A 14,165-nucleotide genomic window follows, 5' to 3' on the forward strand; every position below is an offset into this window, starting at 1 on the left:
TTACCCAGTTTACTATGCCATCTTATTTGCCCACCTGCTGTCTGAAGCACTTTTGTTCTCAGCCAAAGTGTACCCAAGCAATTTTAGCAAGGTGGGAACATACAAAATGACATGCACCAGTTGTCGAAATCATAGAACCAACTGCATGACGGTAACTCTGTCTCACTGAGCCTGTGAAGACACTCCCTGATTCTTTACTGATTGCAATGAACGGGTTGATCTTAGCAGTTTCTAAAATATTTCTTAATTCCTTTTTATTTCATCTCTTCATTGGGGCTGGAACCTTTCTGTGAACTGTAAATAACAGATGCTGTTGATGAACCCATTGACACTGTACAAGTGACAAGTCACCTTTTTGTCTTGAATTGATGAACTGTTACACTTACTATGCCAAACCAATGTCTGATTTTTAAGGATCAGAAACAAACCTACAAACTTGCACTTTACAATATTTATGGAACTTGTCTAACAAATGCTGTTGATATTGAACCCAGTTACTCCATTTCCCGTATGCCACACCAATGTCTGTTCATCACTTTATTTTTGATGGCACTGAACTGAAAATGTTAATGGATTTTTTTCTGTAAATTTAACTCATTAAAACTTGTATCAAACCAGTTTTTGTCTATGCTGTCAAACATGGATTAGTTATGTTCCCAGTTTTTATATTGGATGTCATCACTTTATAATATATCATATATCAGAATATTCTATTACTGTTAAGCCCACTATGAATATTAAAATACACACAACCATGTTTTTCTGTATCATACAGCTTTTCTACTGGGAGGTTTACAACTTATTCTGAGTCAATTTACCCAAGTTTGTCACTAAACCACATGGGCCTACTTGGAATACCCCTCAGATGTCTGAATGGCACTGATCTCACTTAAATGTTTATGGAACCTTTCTGTGGACTGTGAATAATGCTGTTGATGGAACTTTTCTGTCAACTGTGAACTATATTTAACTCATTAAACTTGTATCAAACTAGTTTTGTCTATGCTGTCAAACATGGATTATGTTCCCAGTTTTGATATCGGACATCAGGTCACTTTATATCATATATCAGAATATTCTATTACTGTTAAACCCACTATGAATATTAAAATACGCTAAATCATGTGTCCTGTATCATAGCTACAAGTATGACCTTTGCAGCAAAAAAAAACGCGTGAGAATCTGTTCGGTACTCAGTGAGATATGATTAATTAAGTGCGCTGACAGCTCATCTCACCGGCCAAACAGATTACACTGAGTGGAGTGGATGACCGGTCCAAGATGGCGGCTCCAAATCTCGTCAGCGCTAGTAAGGAGTAGCGGTCGATGCGGCTTCTATGTATATTATGTCTATGAGCTTTACAATGACTGAGGAAGCCTAGAGACGAGTCCATAGCAACAAGTTCATGTGTTCAGTGTGCTTTGTTGAATGGTCTCAATGCTTTATTGTTTTATTTCATGTGAATACTTACTAGAGGAGTAACTTTTCAAGTAGGCTAATGCAGTTGCAGGAAGTGTGCATTTAGTTTCCATGCTTATTGTGTTTCCACAACAATATTAGTGAGTAAATCTACTGAAATGGCCACCATCTTGGTGAAGTGTGATGTGTAAGATCAGAAAGCAGAGGTTGGTTATAGGGCGGTGGCATATGTAGATGTGTTTTCATGGCGCGTAAAGAATGTGGGCGGAAGACCTCGACAATTGGCCGGGGAGGGTCATGTCAGTTTTCAAAATGCTGCTGGAGGGTCGTTGAAAATTATAGCGCAGGCAGGGGAGGGTCATGCAACTCTTGATCGAAGCACTCAAAATCCCTCCGGTGATCCCGTTTATAAATAACGAACGGTCCCTTAGATCTGAATAAAGTGGAGTTTGCATTCACACCACCCAGATGATGCCCATTTGATCACCGTTTGATCTGAATAAAGTGGAGTTTAGATAGATAGATAGATAGATACTTTATTGATCCCCAGGGGAAATTCAAGAGTTTGCATTCACACCACCCAAATGTTTTGTAGAGAAGCCTGGCTGTCTCCCATAACATCTGAGGAGGTTATGAACTGGCGATGGAAGCCATTACGGTCCACACCTCACCCCTGGAAAACAAGGATGACTGGTGAGTTCACATTCTAAAGAGCTCTCCATAACACTTGACACATTCAAGGATGTTTGGTGGTTGTGTAGCATATGGGCAAGTGGTTTGATAACCCGCTACAGTTTGCATACCAGGAGAAAGTGAGCATGGACGATGCCTTATCACGACGATCACTTATCGCCTACACAGGAGGACACATTCTCACCTGGACAAGGGGAAAAGGGCAGTGAGAATCATGTTCTTTGATTTCTCAAGTAGTCCAGTCATTTTATGAAAAAAGGTTGAACAAATTGCAACAGAAGAAAACATAACTGATTTTGTATCCTCAATATGTCCTCAGTAAGGGAAAAAAAGTCCCGAAGAATCCCAATAGGGGAAAGTTTAGAAAAAGACCTAAATATACCCTATTCATGCGCCTATACAGTATTTTTCTCACGCAAATAGGGGAAAAAATTAACCTTCACATATCACCATGAAAATTACTGAGTTGATTACTTACATCAAGACAAACAAAAAATGTATTAGAAGTTTTTTGAAATTGTTTGTTAACATGGGCAAACAGGGCATAATGTAATTACGTATAGCTTGTAAATACCACAACGGAGCTAATAGTCCAGGCAAAGTAAGGTCTGACCCAAAACTAATTGCAACAGAATTTATTTTCACATTTTTATATTTTAATTAGTGATCTAAACACCATAGTAAATAACCATGAAAATCCAGTTGGTGGAAATATGTTAAAATGAGGGTTGTTTTATGCATTATTCTTCAGCAAATACTGACAAAACTGTAATTAGAATGTTGTAGAATACACATTCTAAAGAATATCTGACCCCATCTAACTTAACATGGAATTTTGGAATCTTGCATTGTTGAGGAACATTCTTTTATTTTCAGAGTGAATTTTTGGCTTATTTCAGACTGGTTTGTTGCAAAATTGGTGTCTATTTTTACATTTTGGCTCTTTGAATCAATGGAAATAGTTGTTGACTCTTTAAATAGAGCCAGTGTGTTTCTGCATGTAAGTGTTCAACAATGTTCAAGCTGTACAAACACATAGTTGAGCATTATTCAGCCTAGGTAAGTGGTTTTGGTGTTTAATCTGATTTAGAGGTCACTGAAACATACAGTATATCACATTAAAGTATCAGTCCATCATTTTCCAAGACTTATAGTAATTGATCTCTTGCCCAGGGGTTGACTGATATACTGTCTGTCCAATCAGAGGGGCCTGTATGATGCCCCTTTACTTTGCACAATTTTGTCTAAAACAATAATCAGACAGCACAGTATGTTTATGTTAGTGAATGCAGGAAAATTGTGAAGGCAAAGTTGAAGATGGACATGATAATGTCCAAATTCGACAGAAGGGTGCAGATGGGATAACTGCAGTTAGCCTCCAAAAAAGTGCTTCTATTGTTGTGACATCTGGCAAAAAGGTGCATGCTATACTAATAAATATAGTTTAAGATTAATAATTAACAATGCTTGACTATGCATGGGTCATGGTTTTACCAAAGTCATAGAACAGTCAAAACTATACATATTCTAAAAGCATATGCACTGTACATGAAATTTTGCATCAATCAACTTATGTCCCATCTTCCTCCATACCATGCATAACACATACTCCTCTATTCTGTATAGGCGAATCAAGTGAACAGTGATACATTTTGGCCTGCACTATTAAGGAAAACAAATTAAACACCCTAAACTATATATTTTCTGAAAGCGTATACCCTCTGGAGGAGATATAACAGCATTTAAGACATTTCCCATCTTCCTCCATGCCATGCACAATACATTGCCCTCTATTCTGTAAAGGCGAATCTAGTGTAAAGTGGATACAATTTGGCCTATACTGTCCAGGGAAAACAAATTAAACACCATAAACTATATATTTTAGCATATACCCTTTAGATGAGATATAGCCTAATACCAGTTAAGACATGTATTATCTTCCTCCCTTTGTTTGTCAAATGTTGCAATTACTGTAGTTTTGGGTCACTATACATTATACATAATTACATTATGCCCTGTTTGCCCATGTTAACAAACAATTTCAAAAAATGTATAATACATTTTTTGTTTATCTTGATGTAAGTAATCAACTCAGTAATTTTCATGGTGATATGTGAAGGTTATTTTTTCCCCTATTTGCGTGAGAAAAATACTGTATAGGCGCATGAATAGGGTATATTTGGCTCTTTTTCTAAACTTTCCCCTATTGGGATTCTTCGGGGCTTTCTTTCCCTTACTCAGGACATACTGAGGATACAAAATCAGTTAAGTTTTCTTCTGTTGCAATTTGTTCAACGTTGACCCCTATTTTGGCTTAAAATGACTGGACTATATCTGGTCTTGTAGCAGCAAAGACGTTTGCCTCAGACCTCAGTCTTTTGAAAAGTCCATGATGTATGGTTTCGGTGTGACTGATCCTCCATTACATTGCATTTATTCATTTGGCAGACGTGTTTATCCAAAGGTATGCATTGCAAGGATACCTTCTATGCTACTGTACCAGCTCTTACCACCGGCCACGCCTATGTTTAATCTTTTCATCAACTGTAGAGTTGTCAGTATGACTGTGCACTTTTTGTTTTGTTTTATGAAGGCATGTGTAGGGCTATTGTGGTGGATTTCTATGACTTAACGGATGCATGTATGGTTTTTATAAACTTTGATATTACTGCAATTATTATGAGACTTCAAGGCCTGTACACATCTTAAACAGACCAGACCAGCAGTCAAGGAGTGGGGTGAGGGAGTTCACAGTGACACCTGGCTGGATGGTCGAGGGGGTGAAGGAGTTCACAGTGACACCTGGCTAGATGGTCGAGGTGAAGGAGTTCACAGTGAACTAGATGGTCGAGAGTGAGAGGATGATGTAATTGGATGATGTAATGGTGGTAACAGCAAGGCCAAGTAACAGGTGGCAAGATAAGAAGCCCTGTTACAACTGGAAAAAAACAGAATCTGGGAAAAAACCCAGAAGGAGACAGTTTTGCATATAATTTATGCATGATGAGATAATGGGTTCCACCAATAGTTGTAACCTTGATGATAGGCCAACAGGTGTCTTTCGAGGGTGGCGAGAGGGCCCAACCCCAAGGTTAAGGAGTATAAAAGATAGGTCGCAGCCACCTGTTAGTCAGATCTCATCGGGGGCGTCAGCTGATGACATCGTTTAGGCTGGACTATCACTGCAATACGGTGAATAAAGATCATCAGTCTTCAGAGATCTCCTGTCTGCATTGTCTCCTTCGGACGCTTTGTTCCAGAGTGCTAATTAGTAAGTAGTTAAGTGATAAATTGTTCAGTGGATTCGGAAGTGGACCGGTTTTTCCACGACACTATGTGCGCGTGTGTGGAGTAGCCGGTAGGCGCGTTATATAAGTGAACCTGCGCTTTTCTACAGTACACCATCCATCATACTTCCACGCACATACGCTGGGGTTTTCAGCCTTCGAACGAAATGGCTAAACAAGTTGCTGTTGTCACCGGCGCTAACAAGGGTATTGGACTCGCAATTGTGCAGGGGTTGTGCAAAGCTGGCTATGCTGGAGATATCATACTCACTGCGCGTAACGAGAAACTCGGACAGGAGACGTTGCAAAAACTGAAGTCCGAGGGATTCAACAACGTGCTCTTTCACCGTCTTGATATCTGCGACCAAACTAGTGCCGAAGGACTCCGGAAATTCCTAGATAAGAATTACGGCGGTTTGGATGTCTTGATCAACAATGCTGGGATTGCATTCAAAGGTTTGTCCCAATGAGTAATTAAAATATGAGTGCGTAATATGAACGTAACTGCATGGTATGGTTTCGGTGTGACTGATCCTACATTACATTGACTTTTACATTTATTTATTTGGCAGACGCGTTTATCCAAAGCGACTTACAGCAGTAGAATAACATTTAAGAGTGATGAGCGGACCAGGCGGGGATGATACATACGTCAGCAATTTTGATGAGACTCGGCCAGTTTGAAGGGTCTACCTAAAAACTCAAAAAGCCAAAATTGTACAACATTTGAAACAACACAGTGGGGGTTAGGACCCCCTCCTTGTTTTAGGCCAAACAAACTAAAAAAAATGCCCAAAATTGCATAACATGTTGACGTCCCTCCTGCTGTCGGATTTAAACACAGCAAAGTAACAATCAATGCTATCAAAGGTCCATCCAAGGCATTGGCGGAGCGAGGGGGTGGCTTCGGGGGCTCAAGCCCCGAATCTTTTTTTTTTTTTGTATGTGTTTTCAATTTCCAACTATTCTAATTTCTAATTTAACTTCCCCTCGGTTTCTCTATGTAGGCTACTATTACTGAACAAATATCCCTTATTTTCAAAGCCCAATATTGACAGATAATCTGATTTCCCACACGATGAGTTTAGGCAATGCCAGAGCTGAGATGTAGCGGTTTACGTCATAAACCTGGCAGGAAAGTTCAGAGCGGCGCAGTCAGTTTAAACAGCAAGCGGTAAGAAAAACTATTGTCAAGACATTAGGCAATTCGGCTACTGTACCCCGGAATACAAAAATAAACTTCAGAAAGACAGAACGTTTGTTGTACTGTATTTATAGAGTCTCAATGACCGAATCAGTAGATTTACCTGTTGTCAGTTGAGTTCGTTCAATTAATTTATTGTAGGCTAGTAGCCAATATGAAACGAAGAAGTAACGTGGCTACCGGCGAGATTTTGAAGTCATTATTTAAGGGGTTATTTTTCAAAATGTCCTGCCGGTGGTGCATGCCCCCGGACCCCCCTAGCCTTTCTGTTTGTGACACTGGGCTAAGCCCCCCAATGTTTCAAATGTCTGGCTCCGCCCCTGATCCAAGGTTAGTTTAAAACTGGAGTTACAAGGCGTAGGGTGTGACGGGTGTCAGTCCAGTACTGCACGTGTCCACTATGTCACATGCCTTTTGGCGAAAACCCAAAAATAGCAATATTCAGACCTGAATATCTCCGATGAGGAACCTCCTTTTTTCAAAATTCTCTTTGCACATGAAAGAAAAATACCATGGGATTGATGTGTTCTCCATTTGAGGAAAATGTTCTCCATTTGATCTGTAGACTTATAAATCAAAAGAAAAATGCTCGGCCTTTTTATTATTTTTGTTGCTGTAACCACCTAAATAGTGTGATCCAGCCAGTGATCAGTCAAATACATATCTACTTCAATGATTGGTTGAAAAATAATGTTTAGGTCATTTATGGTGGACAAATTGAGATATATTATCATCAATCATGTCTACTGATCAAATGCAAGCTAGATTTAATTTCCTGAATGCAATATATTCCTTAAGGTAGCTCAAAGTGACATCATCGGGTGACATACACCAGTATACCCGTAGGTCCAATTTTTGCAAATGTGTTATCTCCAACATATCTCAGGGCAATCATTGAAGCAGAAAGAATTTTGAAAAAAAGAGGTTCCTCATATTGCTATTCTCATCGGAGATATGCAGGACTGAATATTGCTATTTAGGGGCAGCCGTGGCCTACTGGTTAGCGCTTCGGACTTGTAACCGGAGGGTTGCCGGTTTGAACCCTGACCAGTAGGCACGGCTAAAGTGCCCTTGAGCAAGGCACCTAACCCCTCACTGCTCCCTAAGCGCCGCTGTTGTTGCAGGCAGCTCACTGCACTGGGATTAGTGTGTGCTTCACCTCACTCTGTGTTCACTGTGTGCTGAATGTGTTTTACTAATTCACAGATTGGGATAAATGCAGAGACCAAATTTCCCTCACGGGATCAAAACAGTATATATACTTATACGTACTTATTCTCGTCGGAGATATTCAGGTCTGAATATTGCTATTTTTTGGGTTTTCGCCAAAAGGCATGTGACATAGTGGACACGTGCATTCCTGGACTGACACCCATCACACCCTACGCCTTGTAACTCCAGTTTTAAACTAACCTTGGATGGACCTTTGATGGCATGGATTGTTACTTTGCTGTGTGGACCCTTCAAACTGGTTGTTTCATCAAAACATATGTCATCATGTCAGAGCTGTCTCCTGCTATGTCATCATTATGTCATCGTGTCAGAGCTGTCTCCTGCTATGTCATCATGATGTCATGATGTCAGCGCTGTCTCCTGCTATGTCATCATTATGTCATTGTGTCAGAGCTGTCTCCTGCTATGTCATCATGATGTCATCATGTCAGAGCTGTCTCCTGCTATGTCATCATTAGGTCATTGTGTCAGAGCTGTCTCCTGCTATGTCATCATGATGTCATCATGTCAGCGCTGTCTCCTGCTATGTCATCATGTCAGAGCTGTCTATGTCATCATGTCAGAGCTGTCTCCTGCTATGTCATCATGTTAGCGCTGTCTCCTGCTATGTTATCATGTCAGAGCTGTCTACTGCTATTTCCATATTTCTCTATTTGGTCTGCATACATGACTGAACTGACCAAGGCCACTGAATTCACTTGATTCAGCTACTCAAAGATAATTGTAACTAGTCTGAGTGTAATTGCGCCTGCTTGGAGCAGAGGGAAGTCCATACTGCATACACAGAAGACTGAGCACTGGTGACTGCTGATGTACGCAGTATGCAAGAAAATGAAGGAGTGAACAACATTGGCACTGTTGGACTGGCCTTGTGTTTAGGAAGCCTAGGAGCCTGATGTGCGATTTCATGCCCAGGAGCCTGATGTACGATTTCATGCACATTTCTATTGATCTGAATGGGTGTGTTTTCTGAGTTCTATTGATCTGAATGGGTGTGTTTTCTGAGTTCTGTTGATCTGAATGGGTGTGTTTTCTGACTTCCGAGATTTGATCTGAATTGGTGTGTTGATCCCTCTGTGAAGTGGATGCCACAGAGCCGTTCGGAGAGCAGGCGGAGGTCACCATGCGCACCAACTTCTGGGGCACCCTGTGGGCGAGCAAGGCCCTGCTGCCGCTGCTCCGGCCCAACGCACGAGTGGTCAACGTCTCCAGCTTCTTCAGCAAGCGCGCTCTGGACAAGTGCAGCCCAGAGTTACAGGCAAAGTACGCTGGGAAACAGTCACCATTTTTACAGGAGCCAATAGGCTGTGAGATTGATGGATGGAAATGTTACTGTTAATGGTGTTTGTGTTAATATGATACATGTTGAACTCTTTTGCTGTCCTGTGTTTATTGTAAAATGGGAAAACCACATTCCTATATTTGTTTGTAACCGTAGTGACCACATTCCTATATTTGTTTGTAACCGTAGTGACCACATTTCAGGTTCCGCAGTGCAGATATCTCAGAGGAGGAGCTGTGTGGACTTATGGGAGAGTTTGTGGTGGCAGCTCAGAATGGAAACCATGAGGCCAAAGGATGGCCAAACACTGCCTATGGGGCCACTAAGGTAACGCCAAACACCGCCTATGGGATCACTAAGGTAACACTATACACTGTCTATGGGATCACTAAGGTAACGCTATACACTGCCTATGGGACCAGTAAGGTAACACTGAATAAAGCCTATGGGATCACTAAGGTAACACTGAATAAAGCCTATGGGATCACTAAGGTAACACTGAATAAAGCCTATGGGATCACTAAGGTAACGCTATACACTGCCTATAGAACCAGTAAGGTAACACCGGGATCACTAAGGTAACGCTGTACACTGCCTATAGAACCAGTAAGGTAACACCGGGATCACTAAGGTAACGCTATACACTGCCTATAGAACCAGTAAGGTAACACCAACTATGGGATCTGTGGCACCACTAAGGTAATGCCGAACACTCCTGTATGGGCCAAGTAGCTGTATTTTGTATTATGTATATTTTGGGTTAGCATTATGTCGTCTGTTTTTTGTTACATGCCAGTAGAGGGCGCTCTTTGTAATTTAGTATAAAAACACGCCCCTTCTGTTCACCTGGTGCTTGTTAGTTGAGTGGAGAGGCATACAGTTTTTCTACCGTGCAGTGCCTACCCATGTCTTTGTATGTGCTATCGTACAATTTGCTGCACCTATTTGGAATAAACAAAGAAAAGAATTTACCGGTATAGATTATTGACTTTCAGTTCAAGCGTAGATTAAGTTTCATTCACTCAACACCAAAGGGACCATACATTAGTAGAAAAACTACCCTCGTGGATTCTACGCACCACCGTTGGAAGTAAGGCCTTTGAGCTGTGTGCACCGTATTGACTGTGAGTAGCCTAAGCCGCGCATGTGTCTGGACAAGCAAGATCTCCCACTGTGACAACGCTTGATTTAACATTAGCCTACAGCGCTAACGTTGATGTGGGGAATTTGTCGGGGTTTGTTCGTCGAATATAGCGTGTAAGGTCCGCTTTCTGAACCAAGTGAACCCTCTAGTCAGAGCCGCTATGGACGAAAACAGCAGCGAGTACACACGGGAGAAAAGAACCGAAAAACCTACAGTCAAGTGGAAATGAACAGCAGAAGAGGTCAATTAGGCCAACTTACTCTTAGAAAGAACGAGCTAGTGCTTCTTATGGAAGATGACGGCAATCTGGAAATAGTTAAAACTAAGCTGGCGATAGGATTTACTCCGTGTTTTGAGGACTTCCTAGAGGCCAATAATGCAGTTAAGGAGCACTTCACATGCATGGATCTGGAAGAAAGCCTGCGGCATGACCAACAGAACTGGTTTGAGCCTAAAGAGACTGTGTGTTGTGACTTTATTGAGCATGTCGATGGGTGGATTAAAGAAGCACATGGTCGTATGGACGAAATCAGAGCTCTACAAAAGGGAAAGGACATTAAGAAAACGAGTCACATCTTTAAACTAAATCCATTCCTGCAAGATGGCATTCTTAAAGTTGGGGGAAGACTGAGCCGTGCAGCCATGCCAGAAGAAGGTAAACATCCCACCATCCTCACCAAAGACTTAAGGGTGACTGAGCTTATCATCGAAGCTATTCACAAGGAGATTGGCCATAGCGGGCGCAACCACGTATTGTCCCACCAACGCCAGAGATATTGGGTTCCCAAATCTCACTCAGCCATCAGAAAAGTCCTGTCGAAGTGTGTGGTGTGTCGACGTCTTCATGGTGCCGTAGGCCAGCAGCAGATGGCCAACTTGCCGAGAGATCGCCTTGTCCCAGATGAGCCTCCGTTTACAAGAACTGGAGTGGACTACTTTGGTCCTTTTGACGTCAAGCGTGAAAGATCAACTGTGAAAAGGTATGGTGTCCTCTTCACCTGTTTGGCTATACGGGCTGTGCACCTAGAAGTAGCTGCTTCCTTGGACACAGACTCATTCATAAATGCCCTACGCCGGTTCATAGCGAGAAGGGGGCAAGTGCTGGAGATGCGCAGTGATAATGGAACCAACTTTGTGGCGCGAGCTGAAGAAGGCAATGCAAGACTGGAACACGGCAAAAATAGAACACATCTTGCTACAAAGAGGAATCCAGTGGCACTTCAACCCTCCTTTGGCATCACATCAAGGTGGAGTGTGGGAACGACTTATCAGATCCATAAGAAAGATCCTCAATGCCACCCTAAGCACCCAAAGTTTGGATGAAGAGGGCCTTCAAACCTTCCTGTGTGAGGCCGAAGCAATACTCAACAGTTGTCCCATCACCACCCCTTCCAACGATCCAAATGACATAGAGGCACTAACTCCAAATCATCTACTGCTGCTAAGGTCAAAACCATCATTACCCCCTGGCATGTTCCAAGAAGAAGATCTCTATGCTCGCCGCAGGTGGAGGCAGGTCCAATACATGGCGGATCTCTTCTGGAAGAGGTGGCTTAAGGAGTATTTGCCAGAGCTCCAAACACGACAAAGGTGGTCCAAGATCAAAAGAAACTTTTCTCTTGGTGACATCGTCCTGCTGGTGGATGAATCGGCGCCCCGAAACTCCTGGGTCATTGGCAGAATCACCCAGGTTGTTCCAGACGAACATGGTCTCATAAGAAGCGTTAAAGTAAAGACTAAAACCAGTGAACTCCTCAGGCCTATTACAAAGGTATGCCTGCTGGTTGAGCAGCCCTAGGGCTGTAAAGACAAAATAAAAAAGACAAAAAAAAACTTAAAAAAAAAAAAAGGAAGAATGAATTGTGTTGAATATTGAATGTAATTGTTTATTTAGTGTTTTGTGATAAAAAATTAAGGGCCGGAAATGTATGGGCCAAGTAGCTGTATTTTGTATTATGTATATTTTGGGTTAGCATTATGTCGTCTATTTTTTGTTACATGCCAGTAGAGGGCGCTCTATGTAATTTAGTATAAAAACACGCCCCTTCTGTTCACCTGGTGCTTGTTAGTTAAGTGGAGAGGCATACAGTTTTTCTACCGTGCAGTGCCTACCCATGTCTTTGTATATGGTATCGTACAATTTGCTGCACCTATTTGGAATAAACAAAGAAAAGAATTTACCGGTATGGATTATTGACATTCAGTTCATGCGTAGATTAAGTTTCATTCACTCAACACCAAAGGGACCATACAACTCCCTATGGAACCACAATATGGAACCACTAAGGTTACGCCAAACTCCGCCTATGGAACCACTAAGGTAATGCCGAACACTGCCTATGGAACCACTAAGGTTACGGCAAACTCCGCAGGTTACGCCAAACTCCGCCTATAAGACCACTAAGGTAACGCCAAACTCTGCCTAAAAGACCACTAAGGTAACGCCAAACTCCGCCTATGGAACCACTAACGTAACACCAAACTTGACTTGAAACTCCGCCTATGCAGACTTGTGTAACGGTTCTGTTCCAGATCCAGGCCCGACTATCTAACCGCTACTGTGTTGTCCTCTGCAGGTTGGCATAGCGGTTCTGTTGGTCTATCTAACCGCTACTGCGTTGTCCTCTGCAGGTTGGCGTAACGGTGCTGTCCCGTATCCAGGCGCGTGTTCTGGCCCAGACGCGGGCGGCTGATGGGATCCTGCTGAACGCCTGCTGTCCTGGCTGGGTGCGCACAGACATGGCCGGCCCCAAGGCCCCCAAGAGTCCCGAGGAGGGGGCCGAGACGCCCGTCTACCTGGCCATGCTTCCCCCAGGAGCCACCGCACCCCACGGACAGCTGGTGTGGGACAAAACGGTGCAGGAGTGGTGAAGGCACAGGGAGGCCATGCAGCACAAATACTGACCAATAACTCCGACATGTTACACAAATACTGACCATTAACGCCGCCATGTTACACAAATACTGACCATTAACTCTGCCATTCATCTAGACTCATGTGTGTTTCTAGTGTGCAAGTCTTCTCCATCATCTCCATCATGCTAAAACAAACATGGCAGTCTTAGAATTGATAGTACAGTATGCCAAATGGCATGCATTTTGGTCTCAAAATAATCAAATTATCGGTAGTAAAGTTATGATAATAAAAATCTTTCAGAAATTATAGTACCATTGAATAAATGAGTAAGCATGGATTGAACTGTATCATTGAATAAATGAGATTTGGAGGTTTGAACAGTACATTTTCTTTTTAGCTGTTTGCTCTTGTTGGCAGTCATTTGACTGATATCTGTCCACGGCTTTGGGCAGCCGTGGCCCACTGGTTAGCACTCTGGACTTGTAACCGGAAGATTGCCGGTTCGAGCCCCGACCAGTGGGCCGTGGCTGAAGTGCCCTTGAGCAAGGCACCTAACCCCTCACTGCTCCCCGAGTGCCGCCATTGAAGCAGGGAGCTCACTGTGCCGGGATTAGTGTGTTCACCTCACTGTGTGCTGTTTGTGTTTCACTAATTCACCGATTGGGTTAAATGCAGAGACCAAATTTCCCTCACGGGATCAAAAAAGTATATATACATATACTTATACTTAGTACAGTACGCTGTGTTTGGAAAATAGGGTCCCGCTGGATTTTCATGTAAATGTAATTTTTTTTGCATATTTTGTTACAGTTTTTTCTGATTGCTTAAGCACATTTTTTGTAACTATGGCTTTTTTTTGCAAAACTCTACACACAAATGGCAAAACCTCTCACCCAATCAGCAAAACATTTTAGTTCTCTTGCAAAAGCTAACACACCTTGCTTAACTCTTCACACCTTCGTAAAAATGGTGTTTTCGTATCTAACAGTAAACACAAGCCATCACAATAGTAAGCACACAATGTGCCAACAACACACTGATGGTA

At 42.3% G+C, this 14,165-nt stretch overlaps 1 protein-coding gene across 8 annotated transcripts; it reads left to right on the plus strand.

The window, feature by feature from the left end:
• Positions 1–5,432: 5,432 nt before the first annotated feature.
• On the plus strand, positions 5,433–13,503 carry LOC121709038 (carbonyl reductase [NADPH] 1-like). Of its 8 annotated transcripts, none has more exons than XM_042092069.1 (6): positions 5,433–5,856; positions 8,920–9,100; positions 9,323–9,479; positions 9,513–9,611; positions 9,645–9,697; positions 9,751–9,769. In XM_042092069.1, the coding sequence occupies exons 1-6, from the start codon at positions 5,568–5,570 to the stop codon at positions 9,752–9,754; spliced, it is 783 nt and encodes a 260-aa protein (XP_041948003.1). In that variant the 5' UTR covers positions 5,433–5,567; the 3' UTR covers positions 9,755–9,769. The 8 variants fall into 8 exon arrangements, with proteins under 8 accessions (XP_041948003.1, XP_041948004.1, XP_041948006.1 ...); XM_042092070.1 differs by having other exon boundaries at positions 9,513–9,578; positions 9,612–9,697; XM_042092072.1 differs by having other exon boundaries at positions 5,434–5,856; positions 9,513–9,545; positions 9,612–9,697.
• Positions 13,504–14,165: the final 662 nt, after the last annotated feature.

This window comes from Alosa sapidissima, chromosome 5, assembly GCF_018492685.1.
Source record: "Alosa sapidissima isolate fAloSap1 chromosome 5, fAloSap1.pri, whole genome shotgun sequence".
Taxonomy (NCBI): Eukaryota; Metazoa; Chordata; class Actinopteri; order Clupeiformes; family Clupeidae; genus Alosa; species Alosa sapidissima.

Excerpts from the sequence above, each read along its gene's own strand:
- LOC121709038 (XM_042092067.1), top strand. The coding sequence starts at position 5,568 with ATGGCTAAACAAGTTGCTGTTGTCACCGGCGCTAACAAGGGTATTGGA. Across the intron at positions 9,101-9,322 it reads AGCCCAGAGTTACAGGCAAA|GTTCCGCAGTGCAGATATCT; the intron begins GTACGCTGGGAA and ends ACCACATTTCAG. Across the intron at positions 9,447-12,894 it reads CTGCCTATGGGGCCACTAAG|GTTGGCGTAACGGTGCTGTC; the intron begins GTAACGCCAAAC and ends TGTCCTCTGCAG.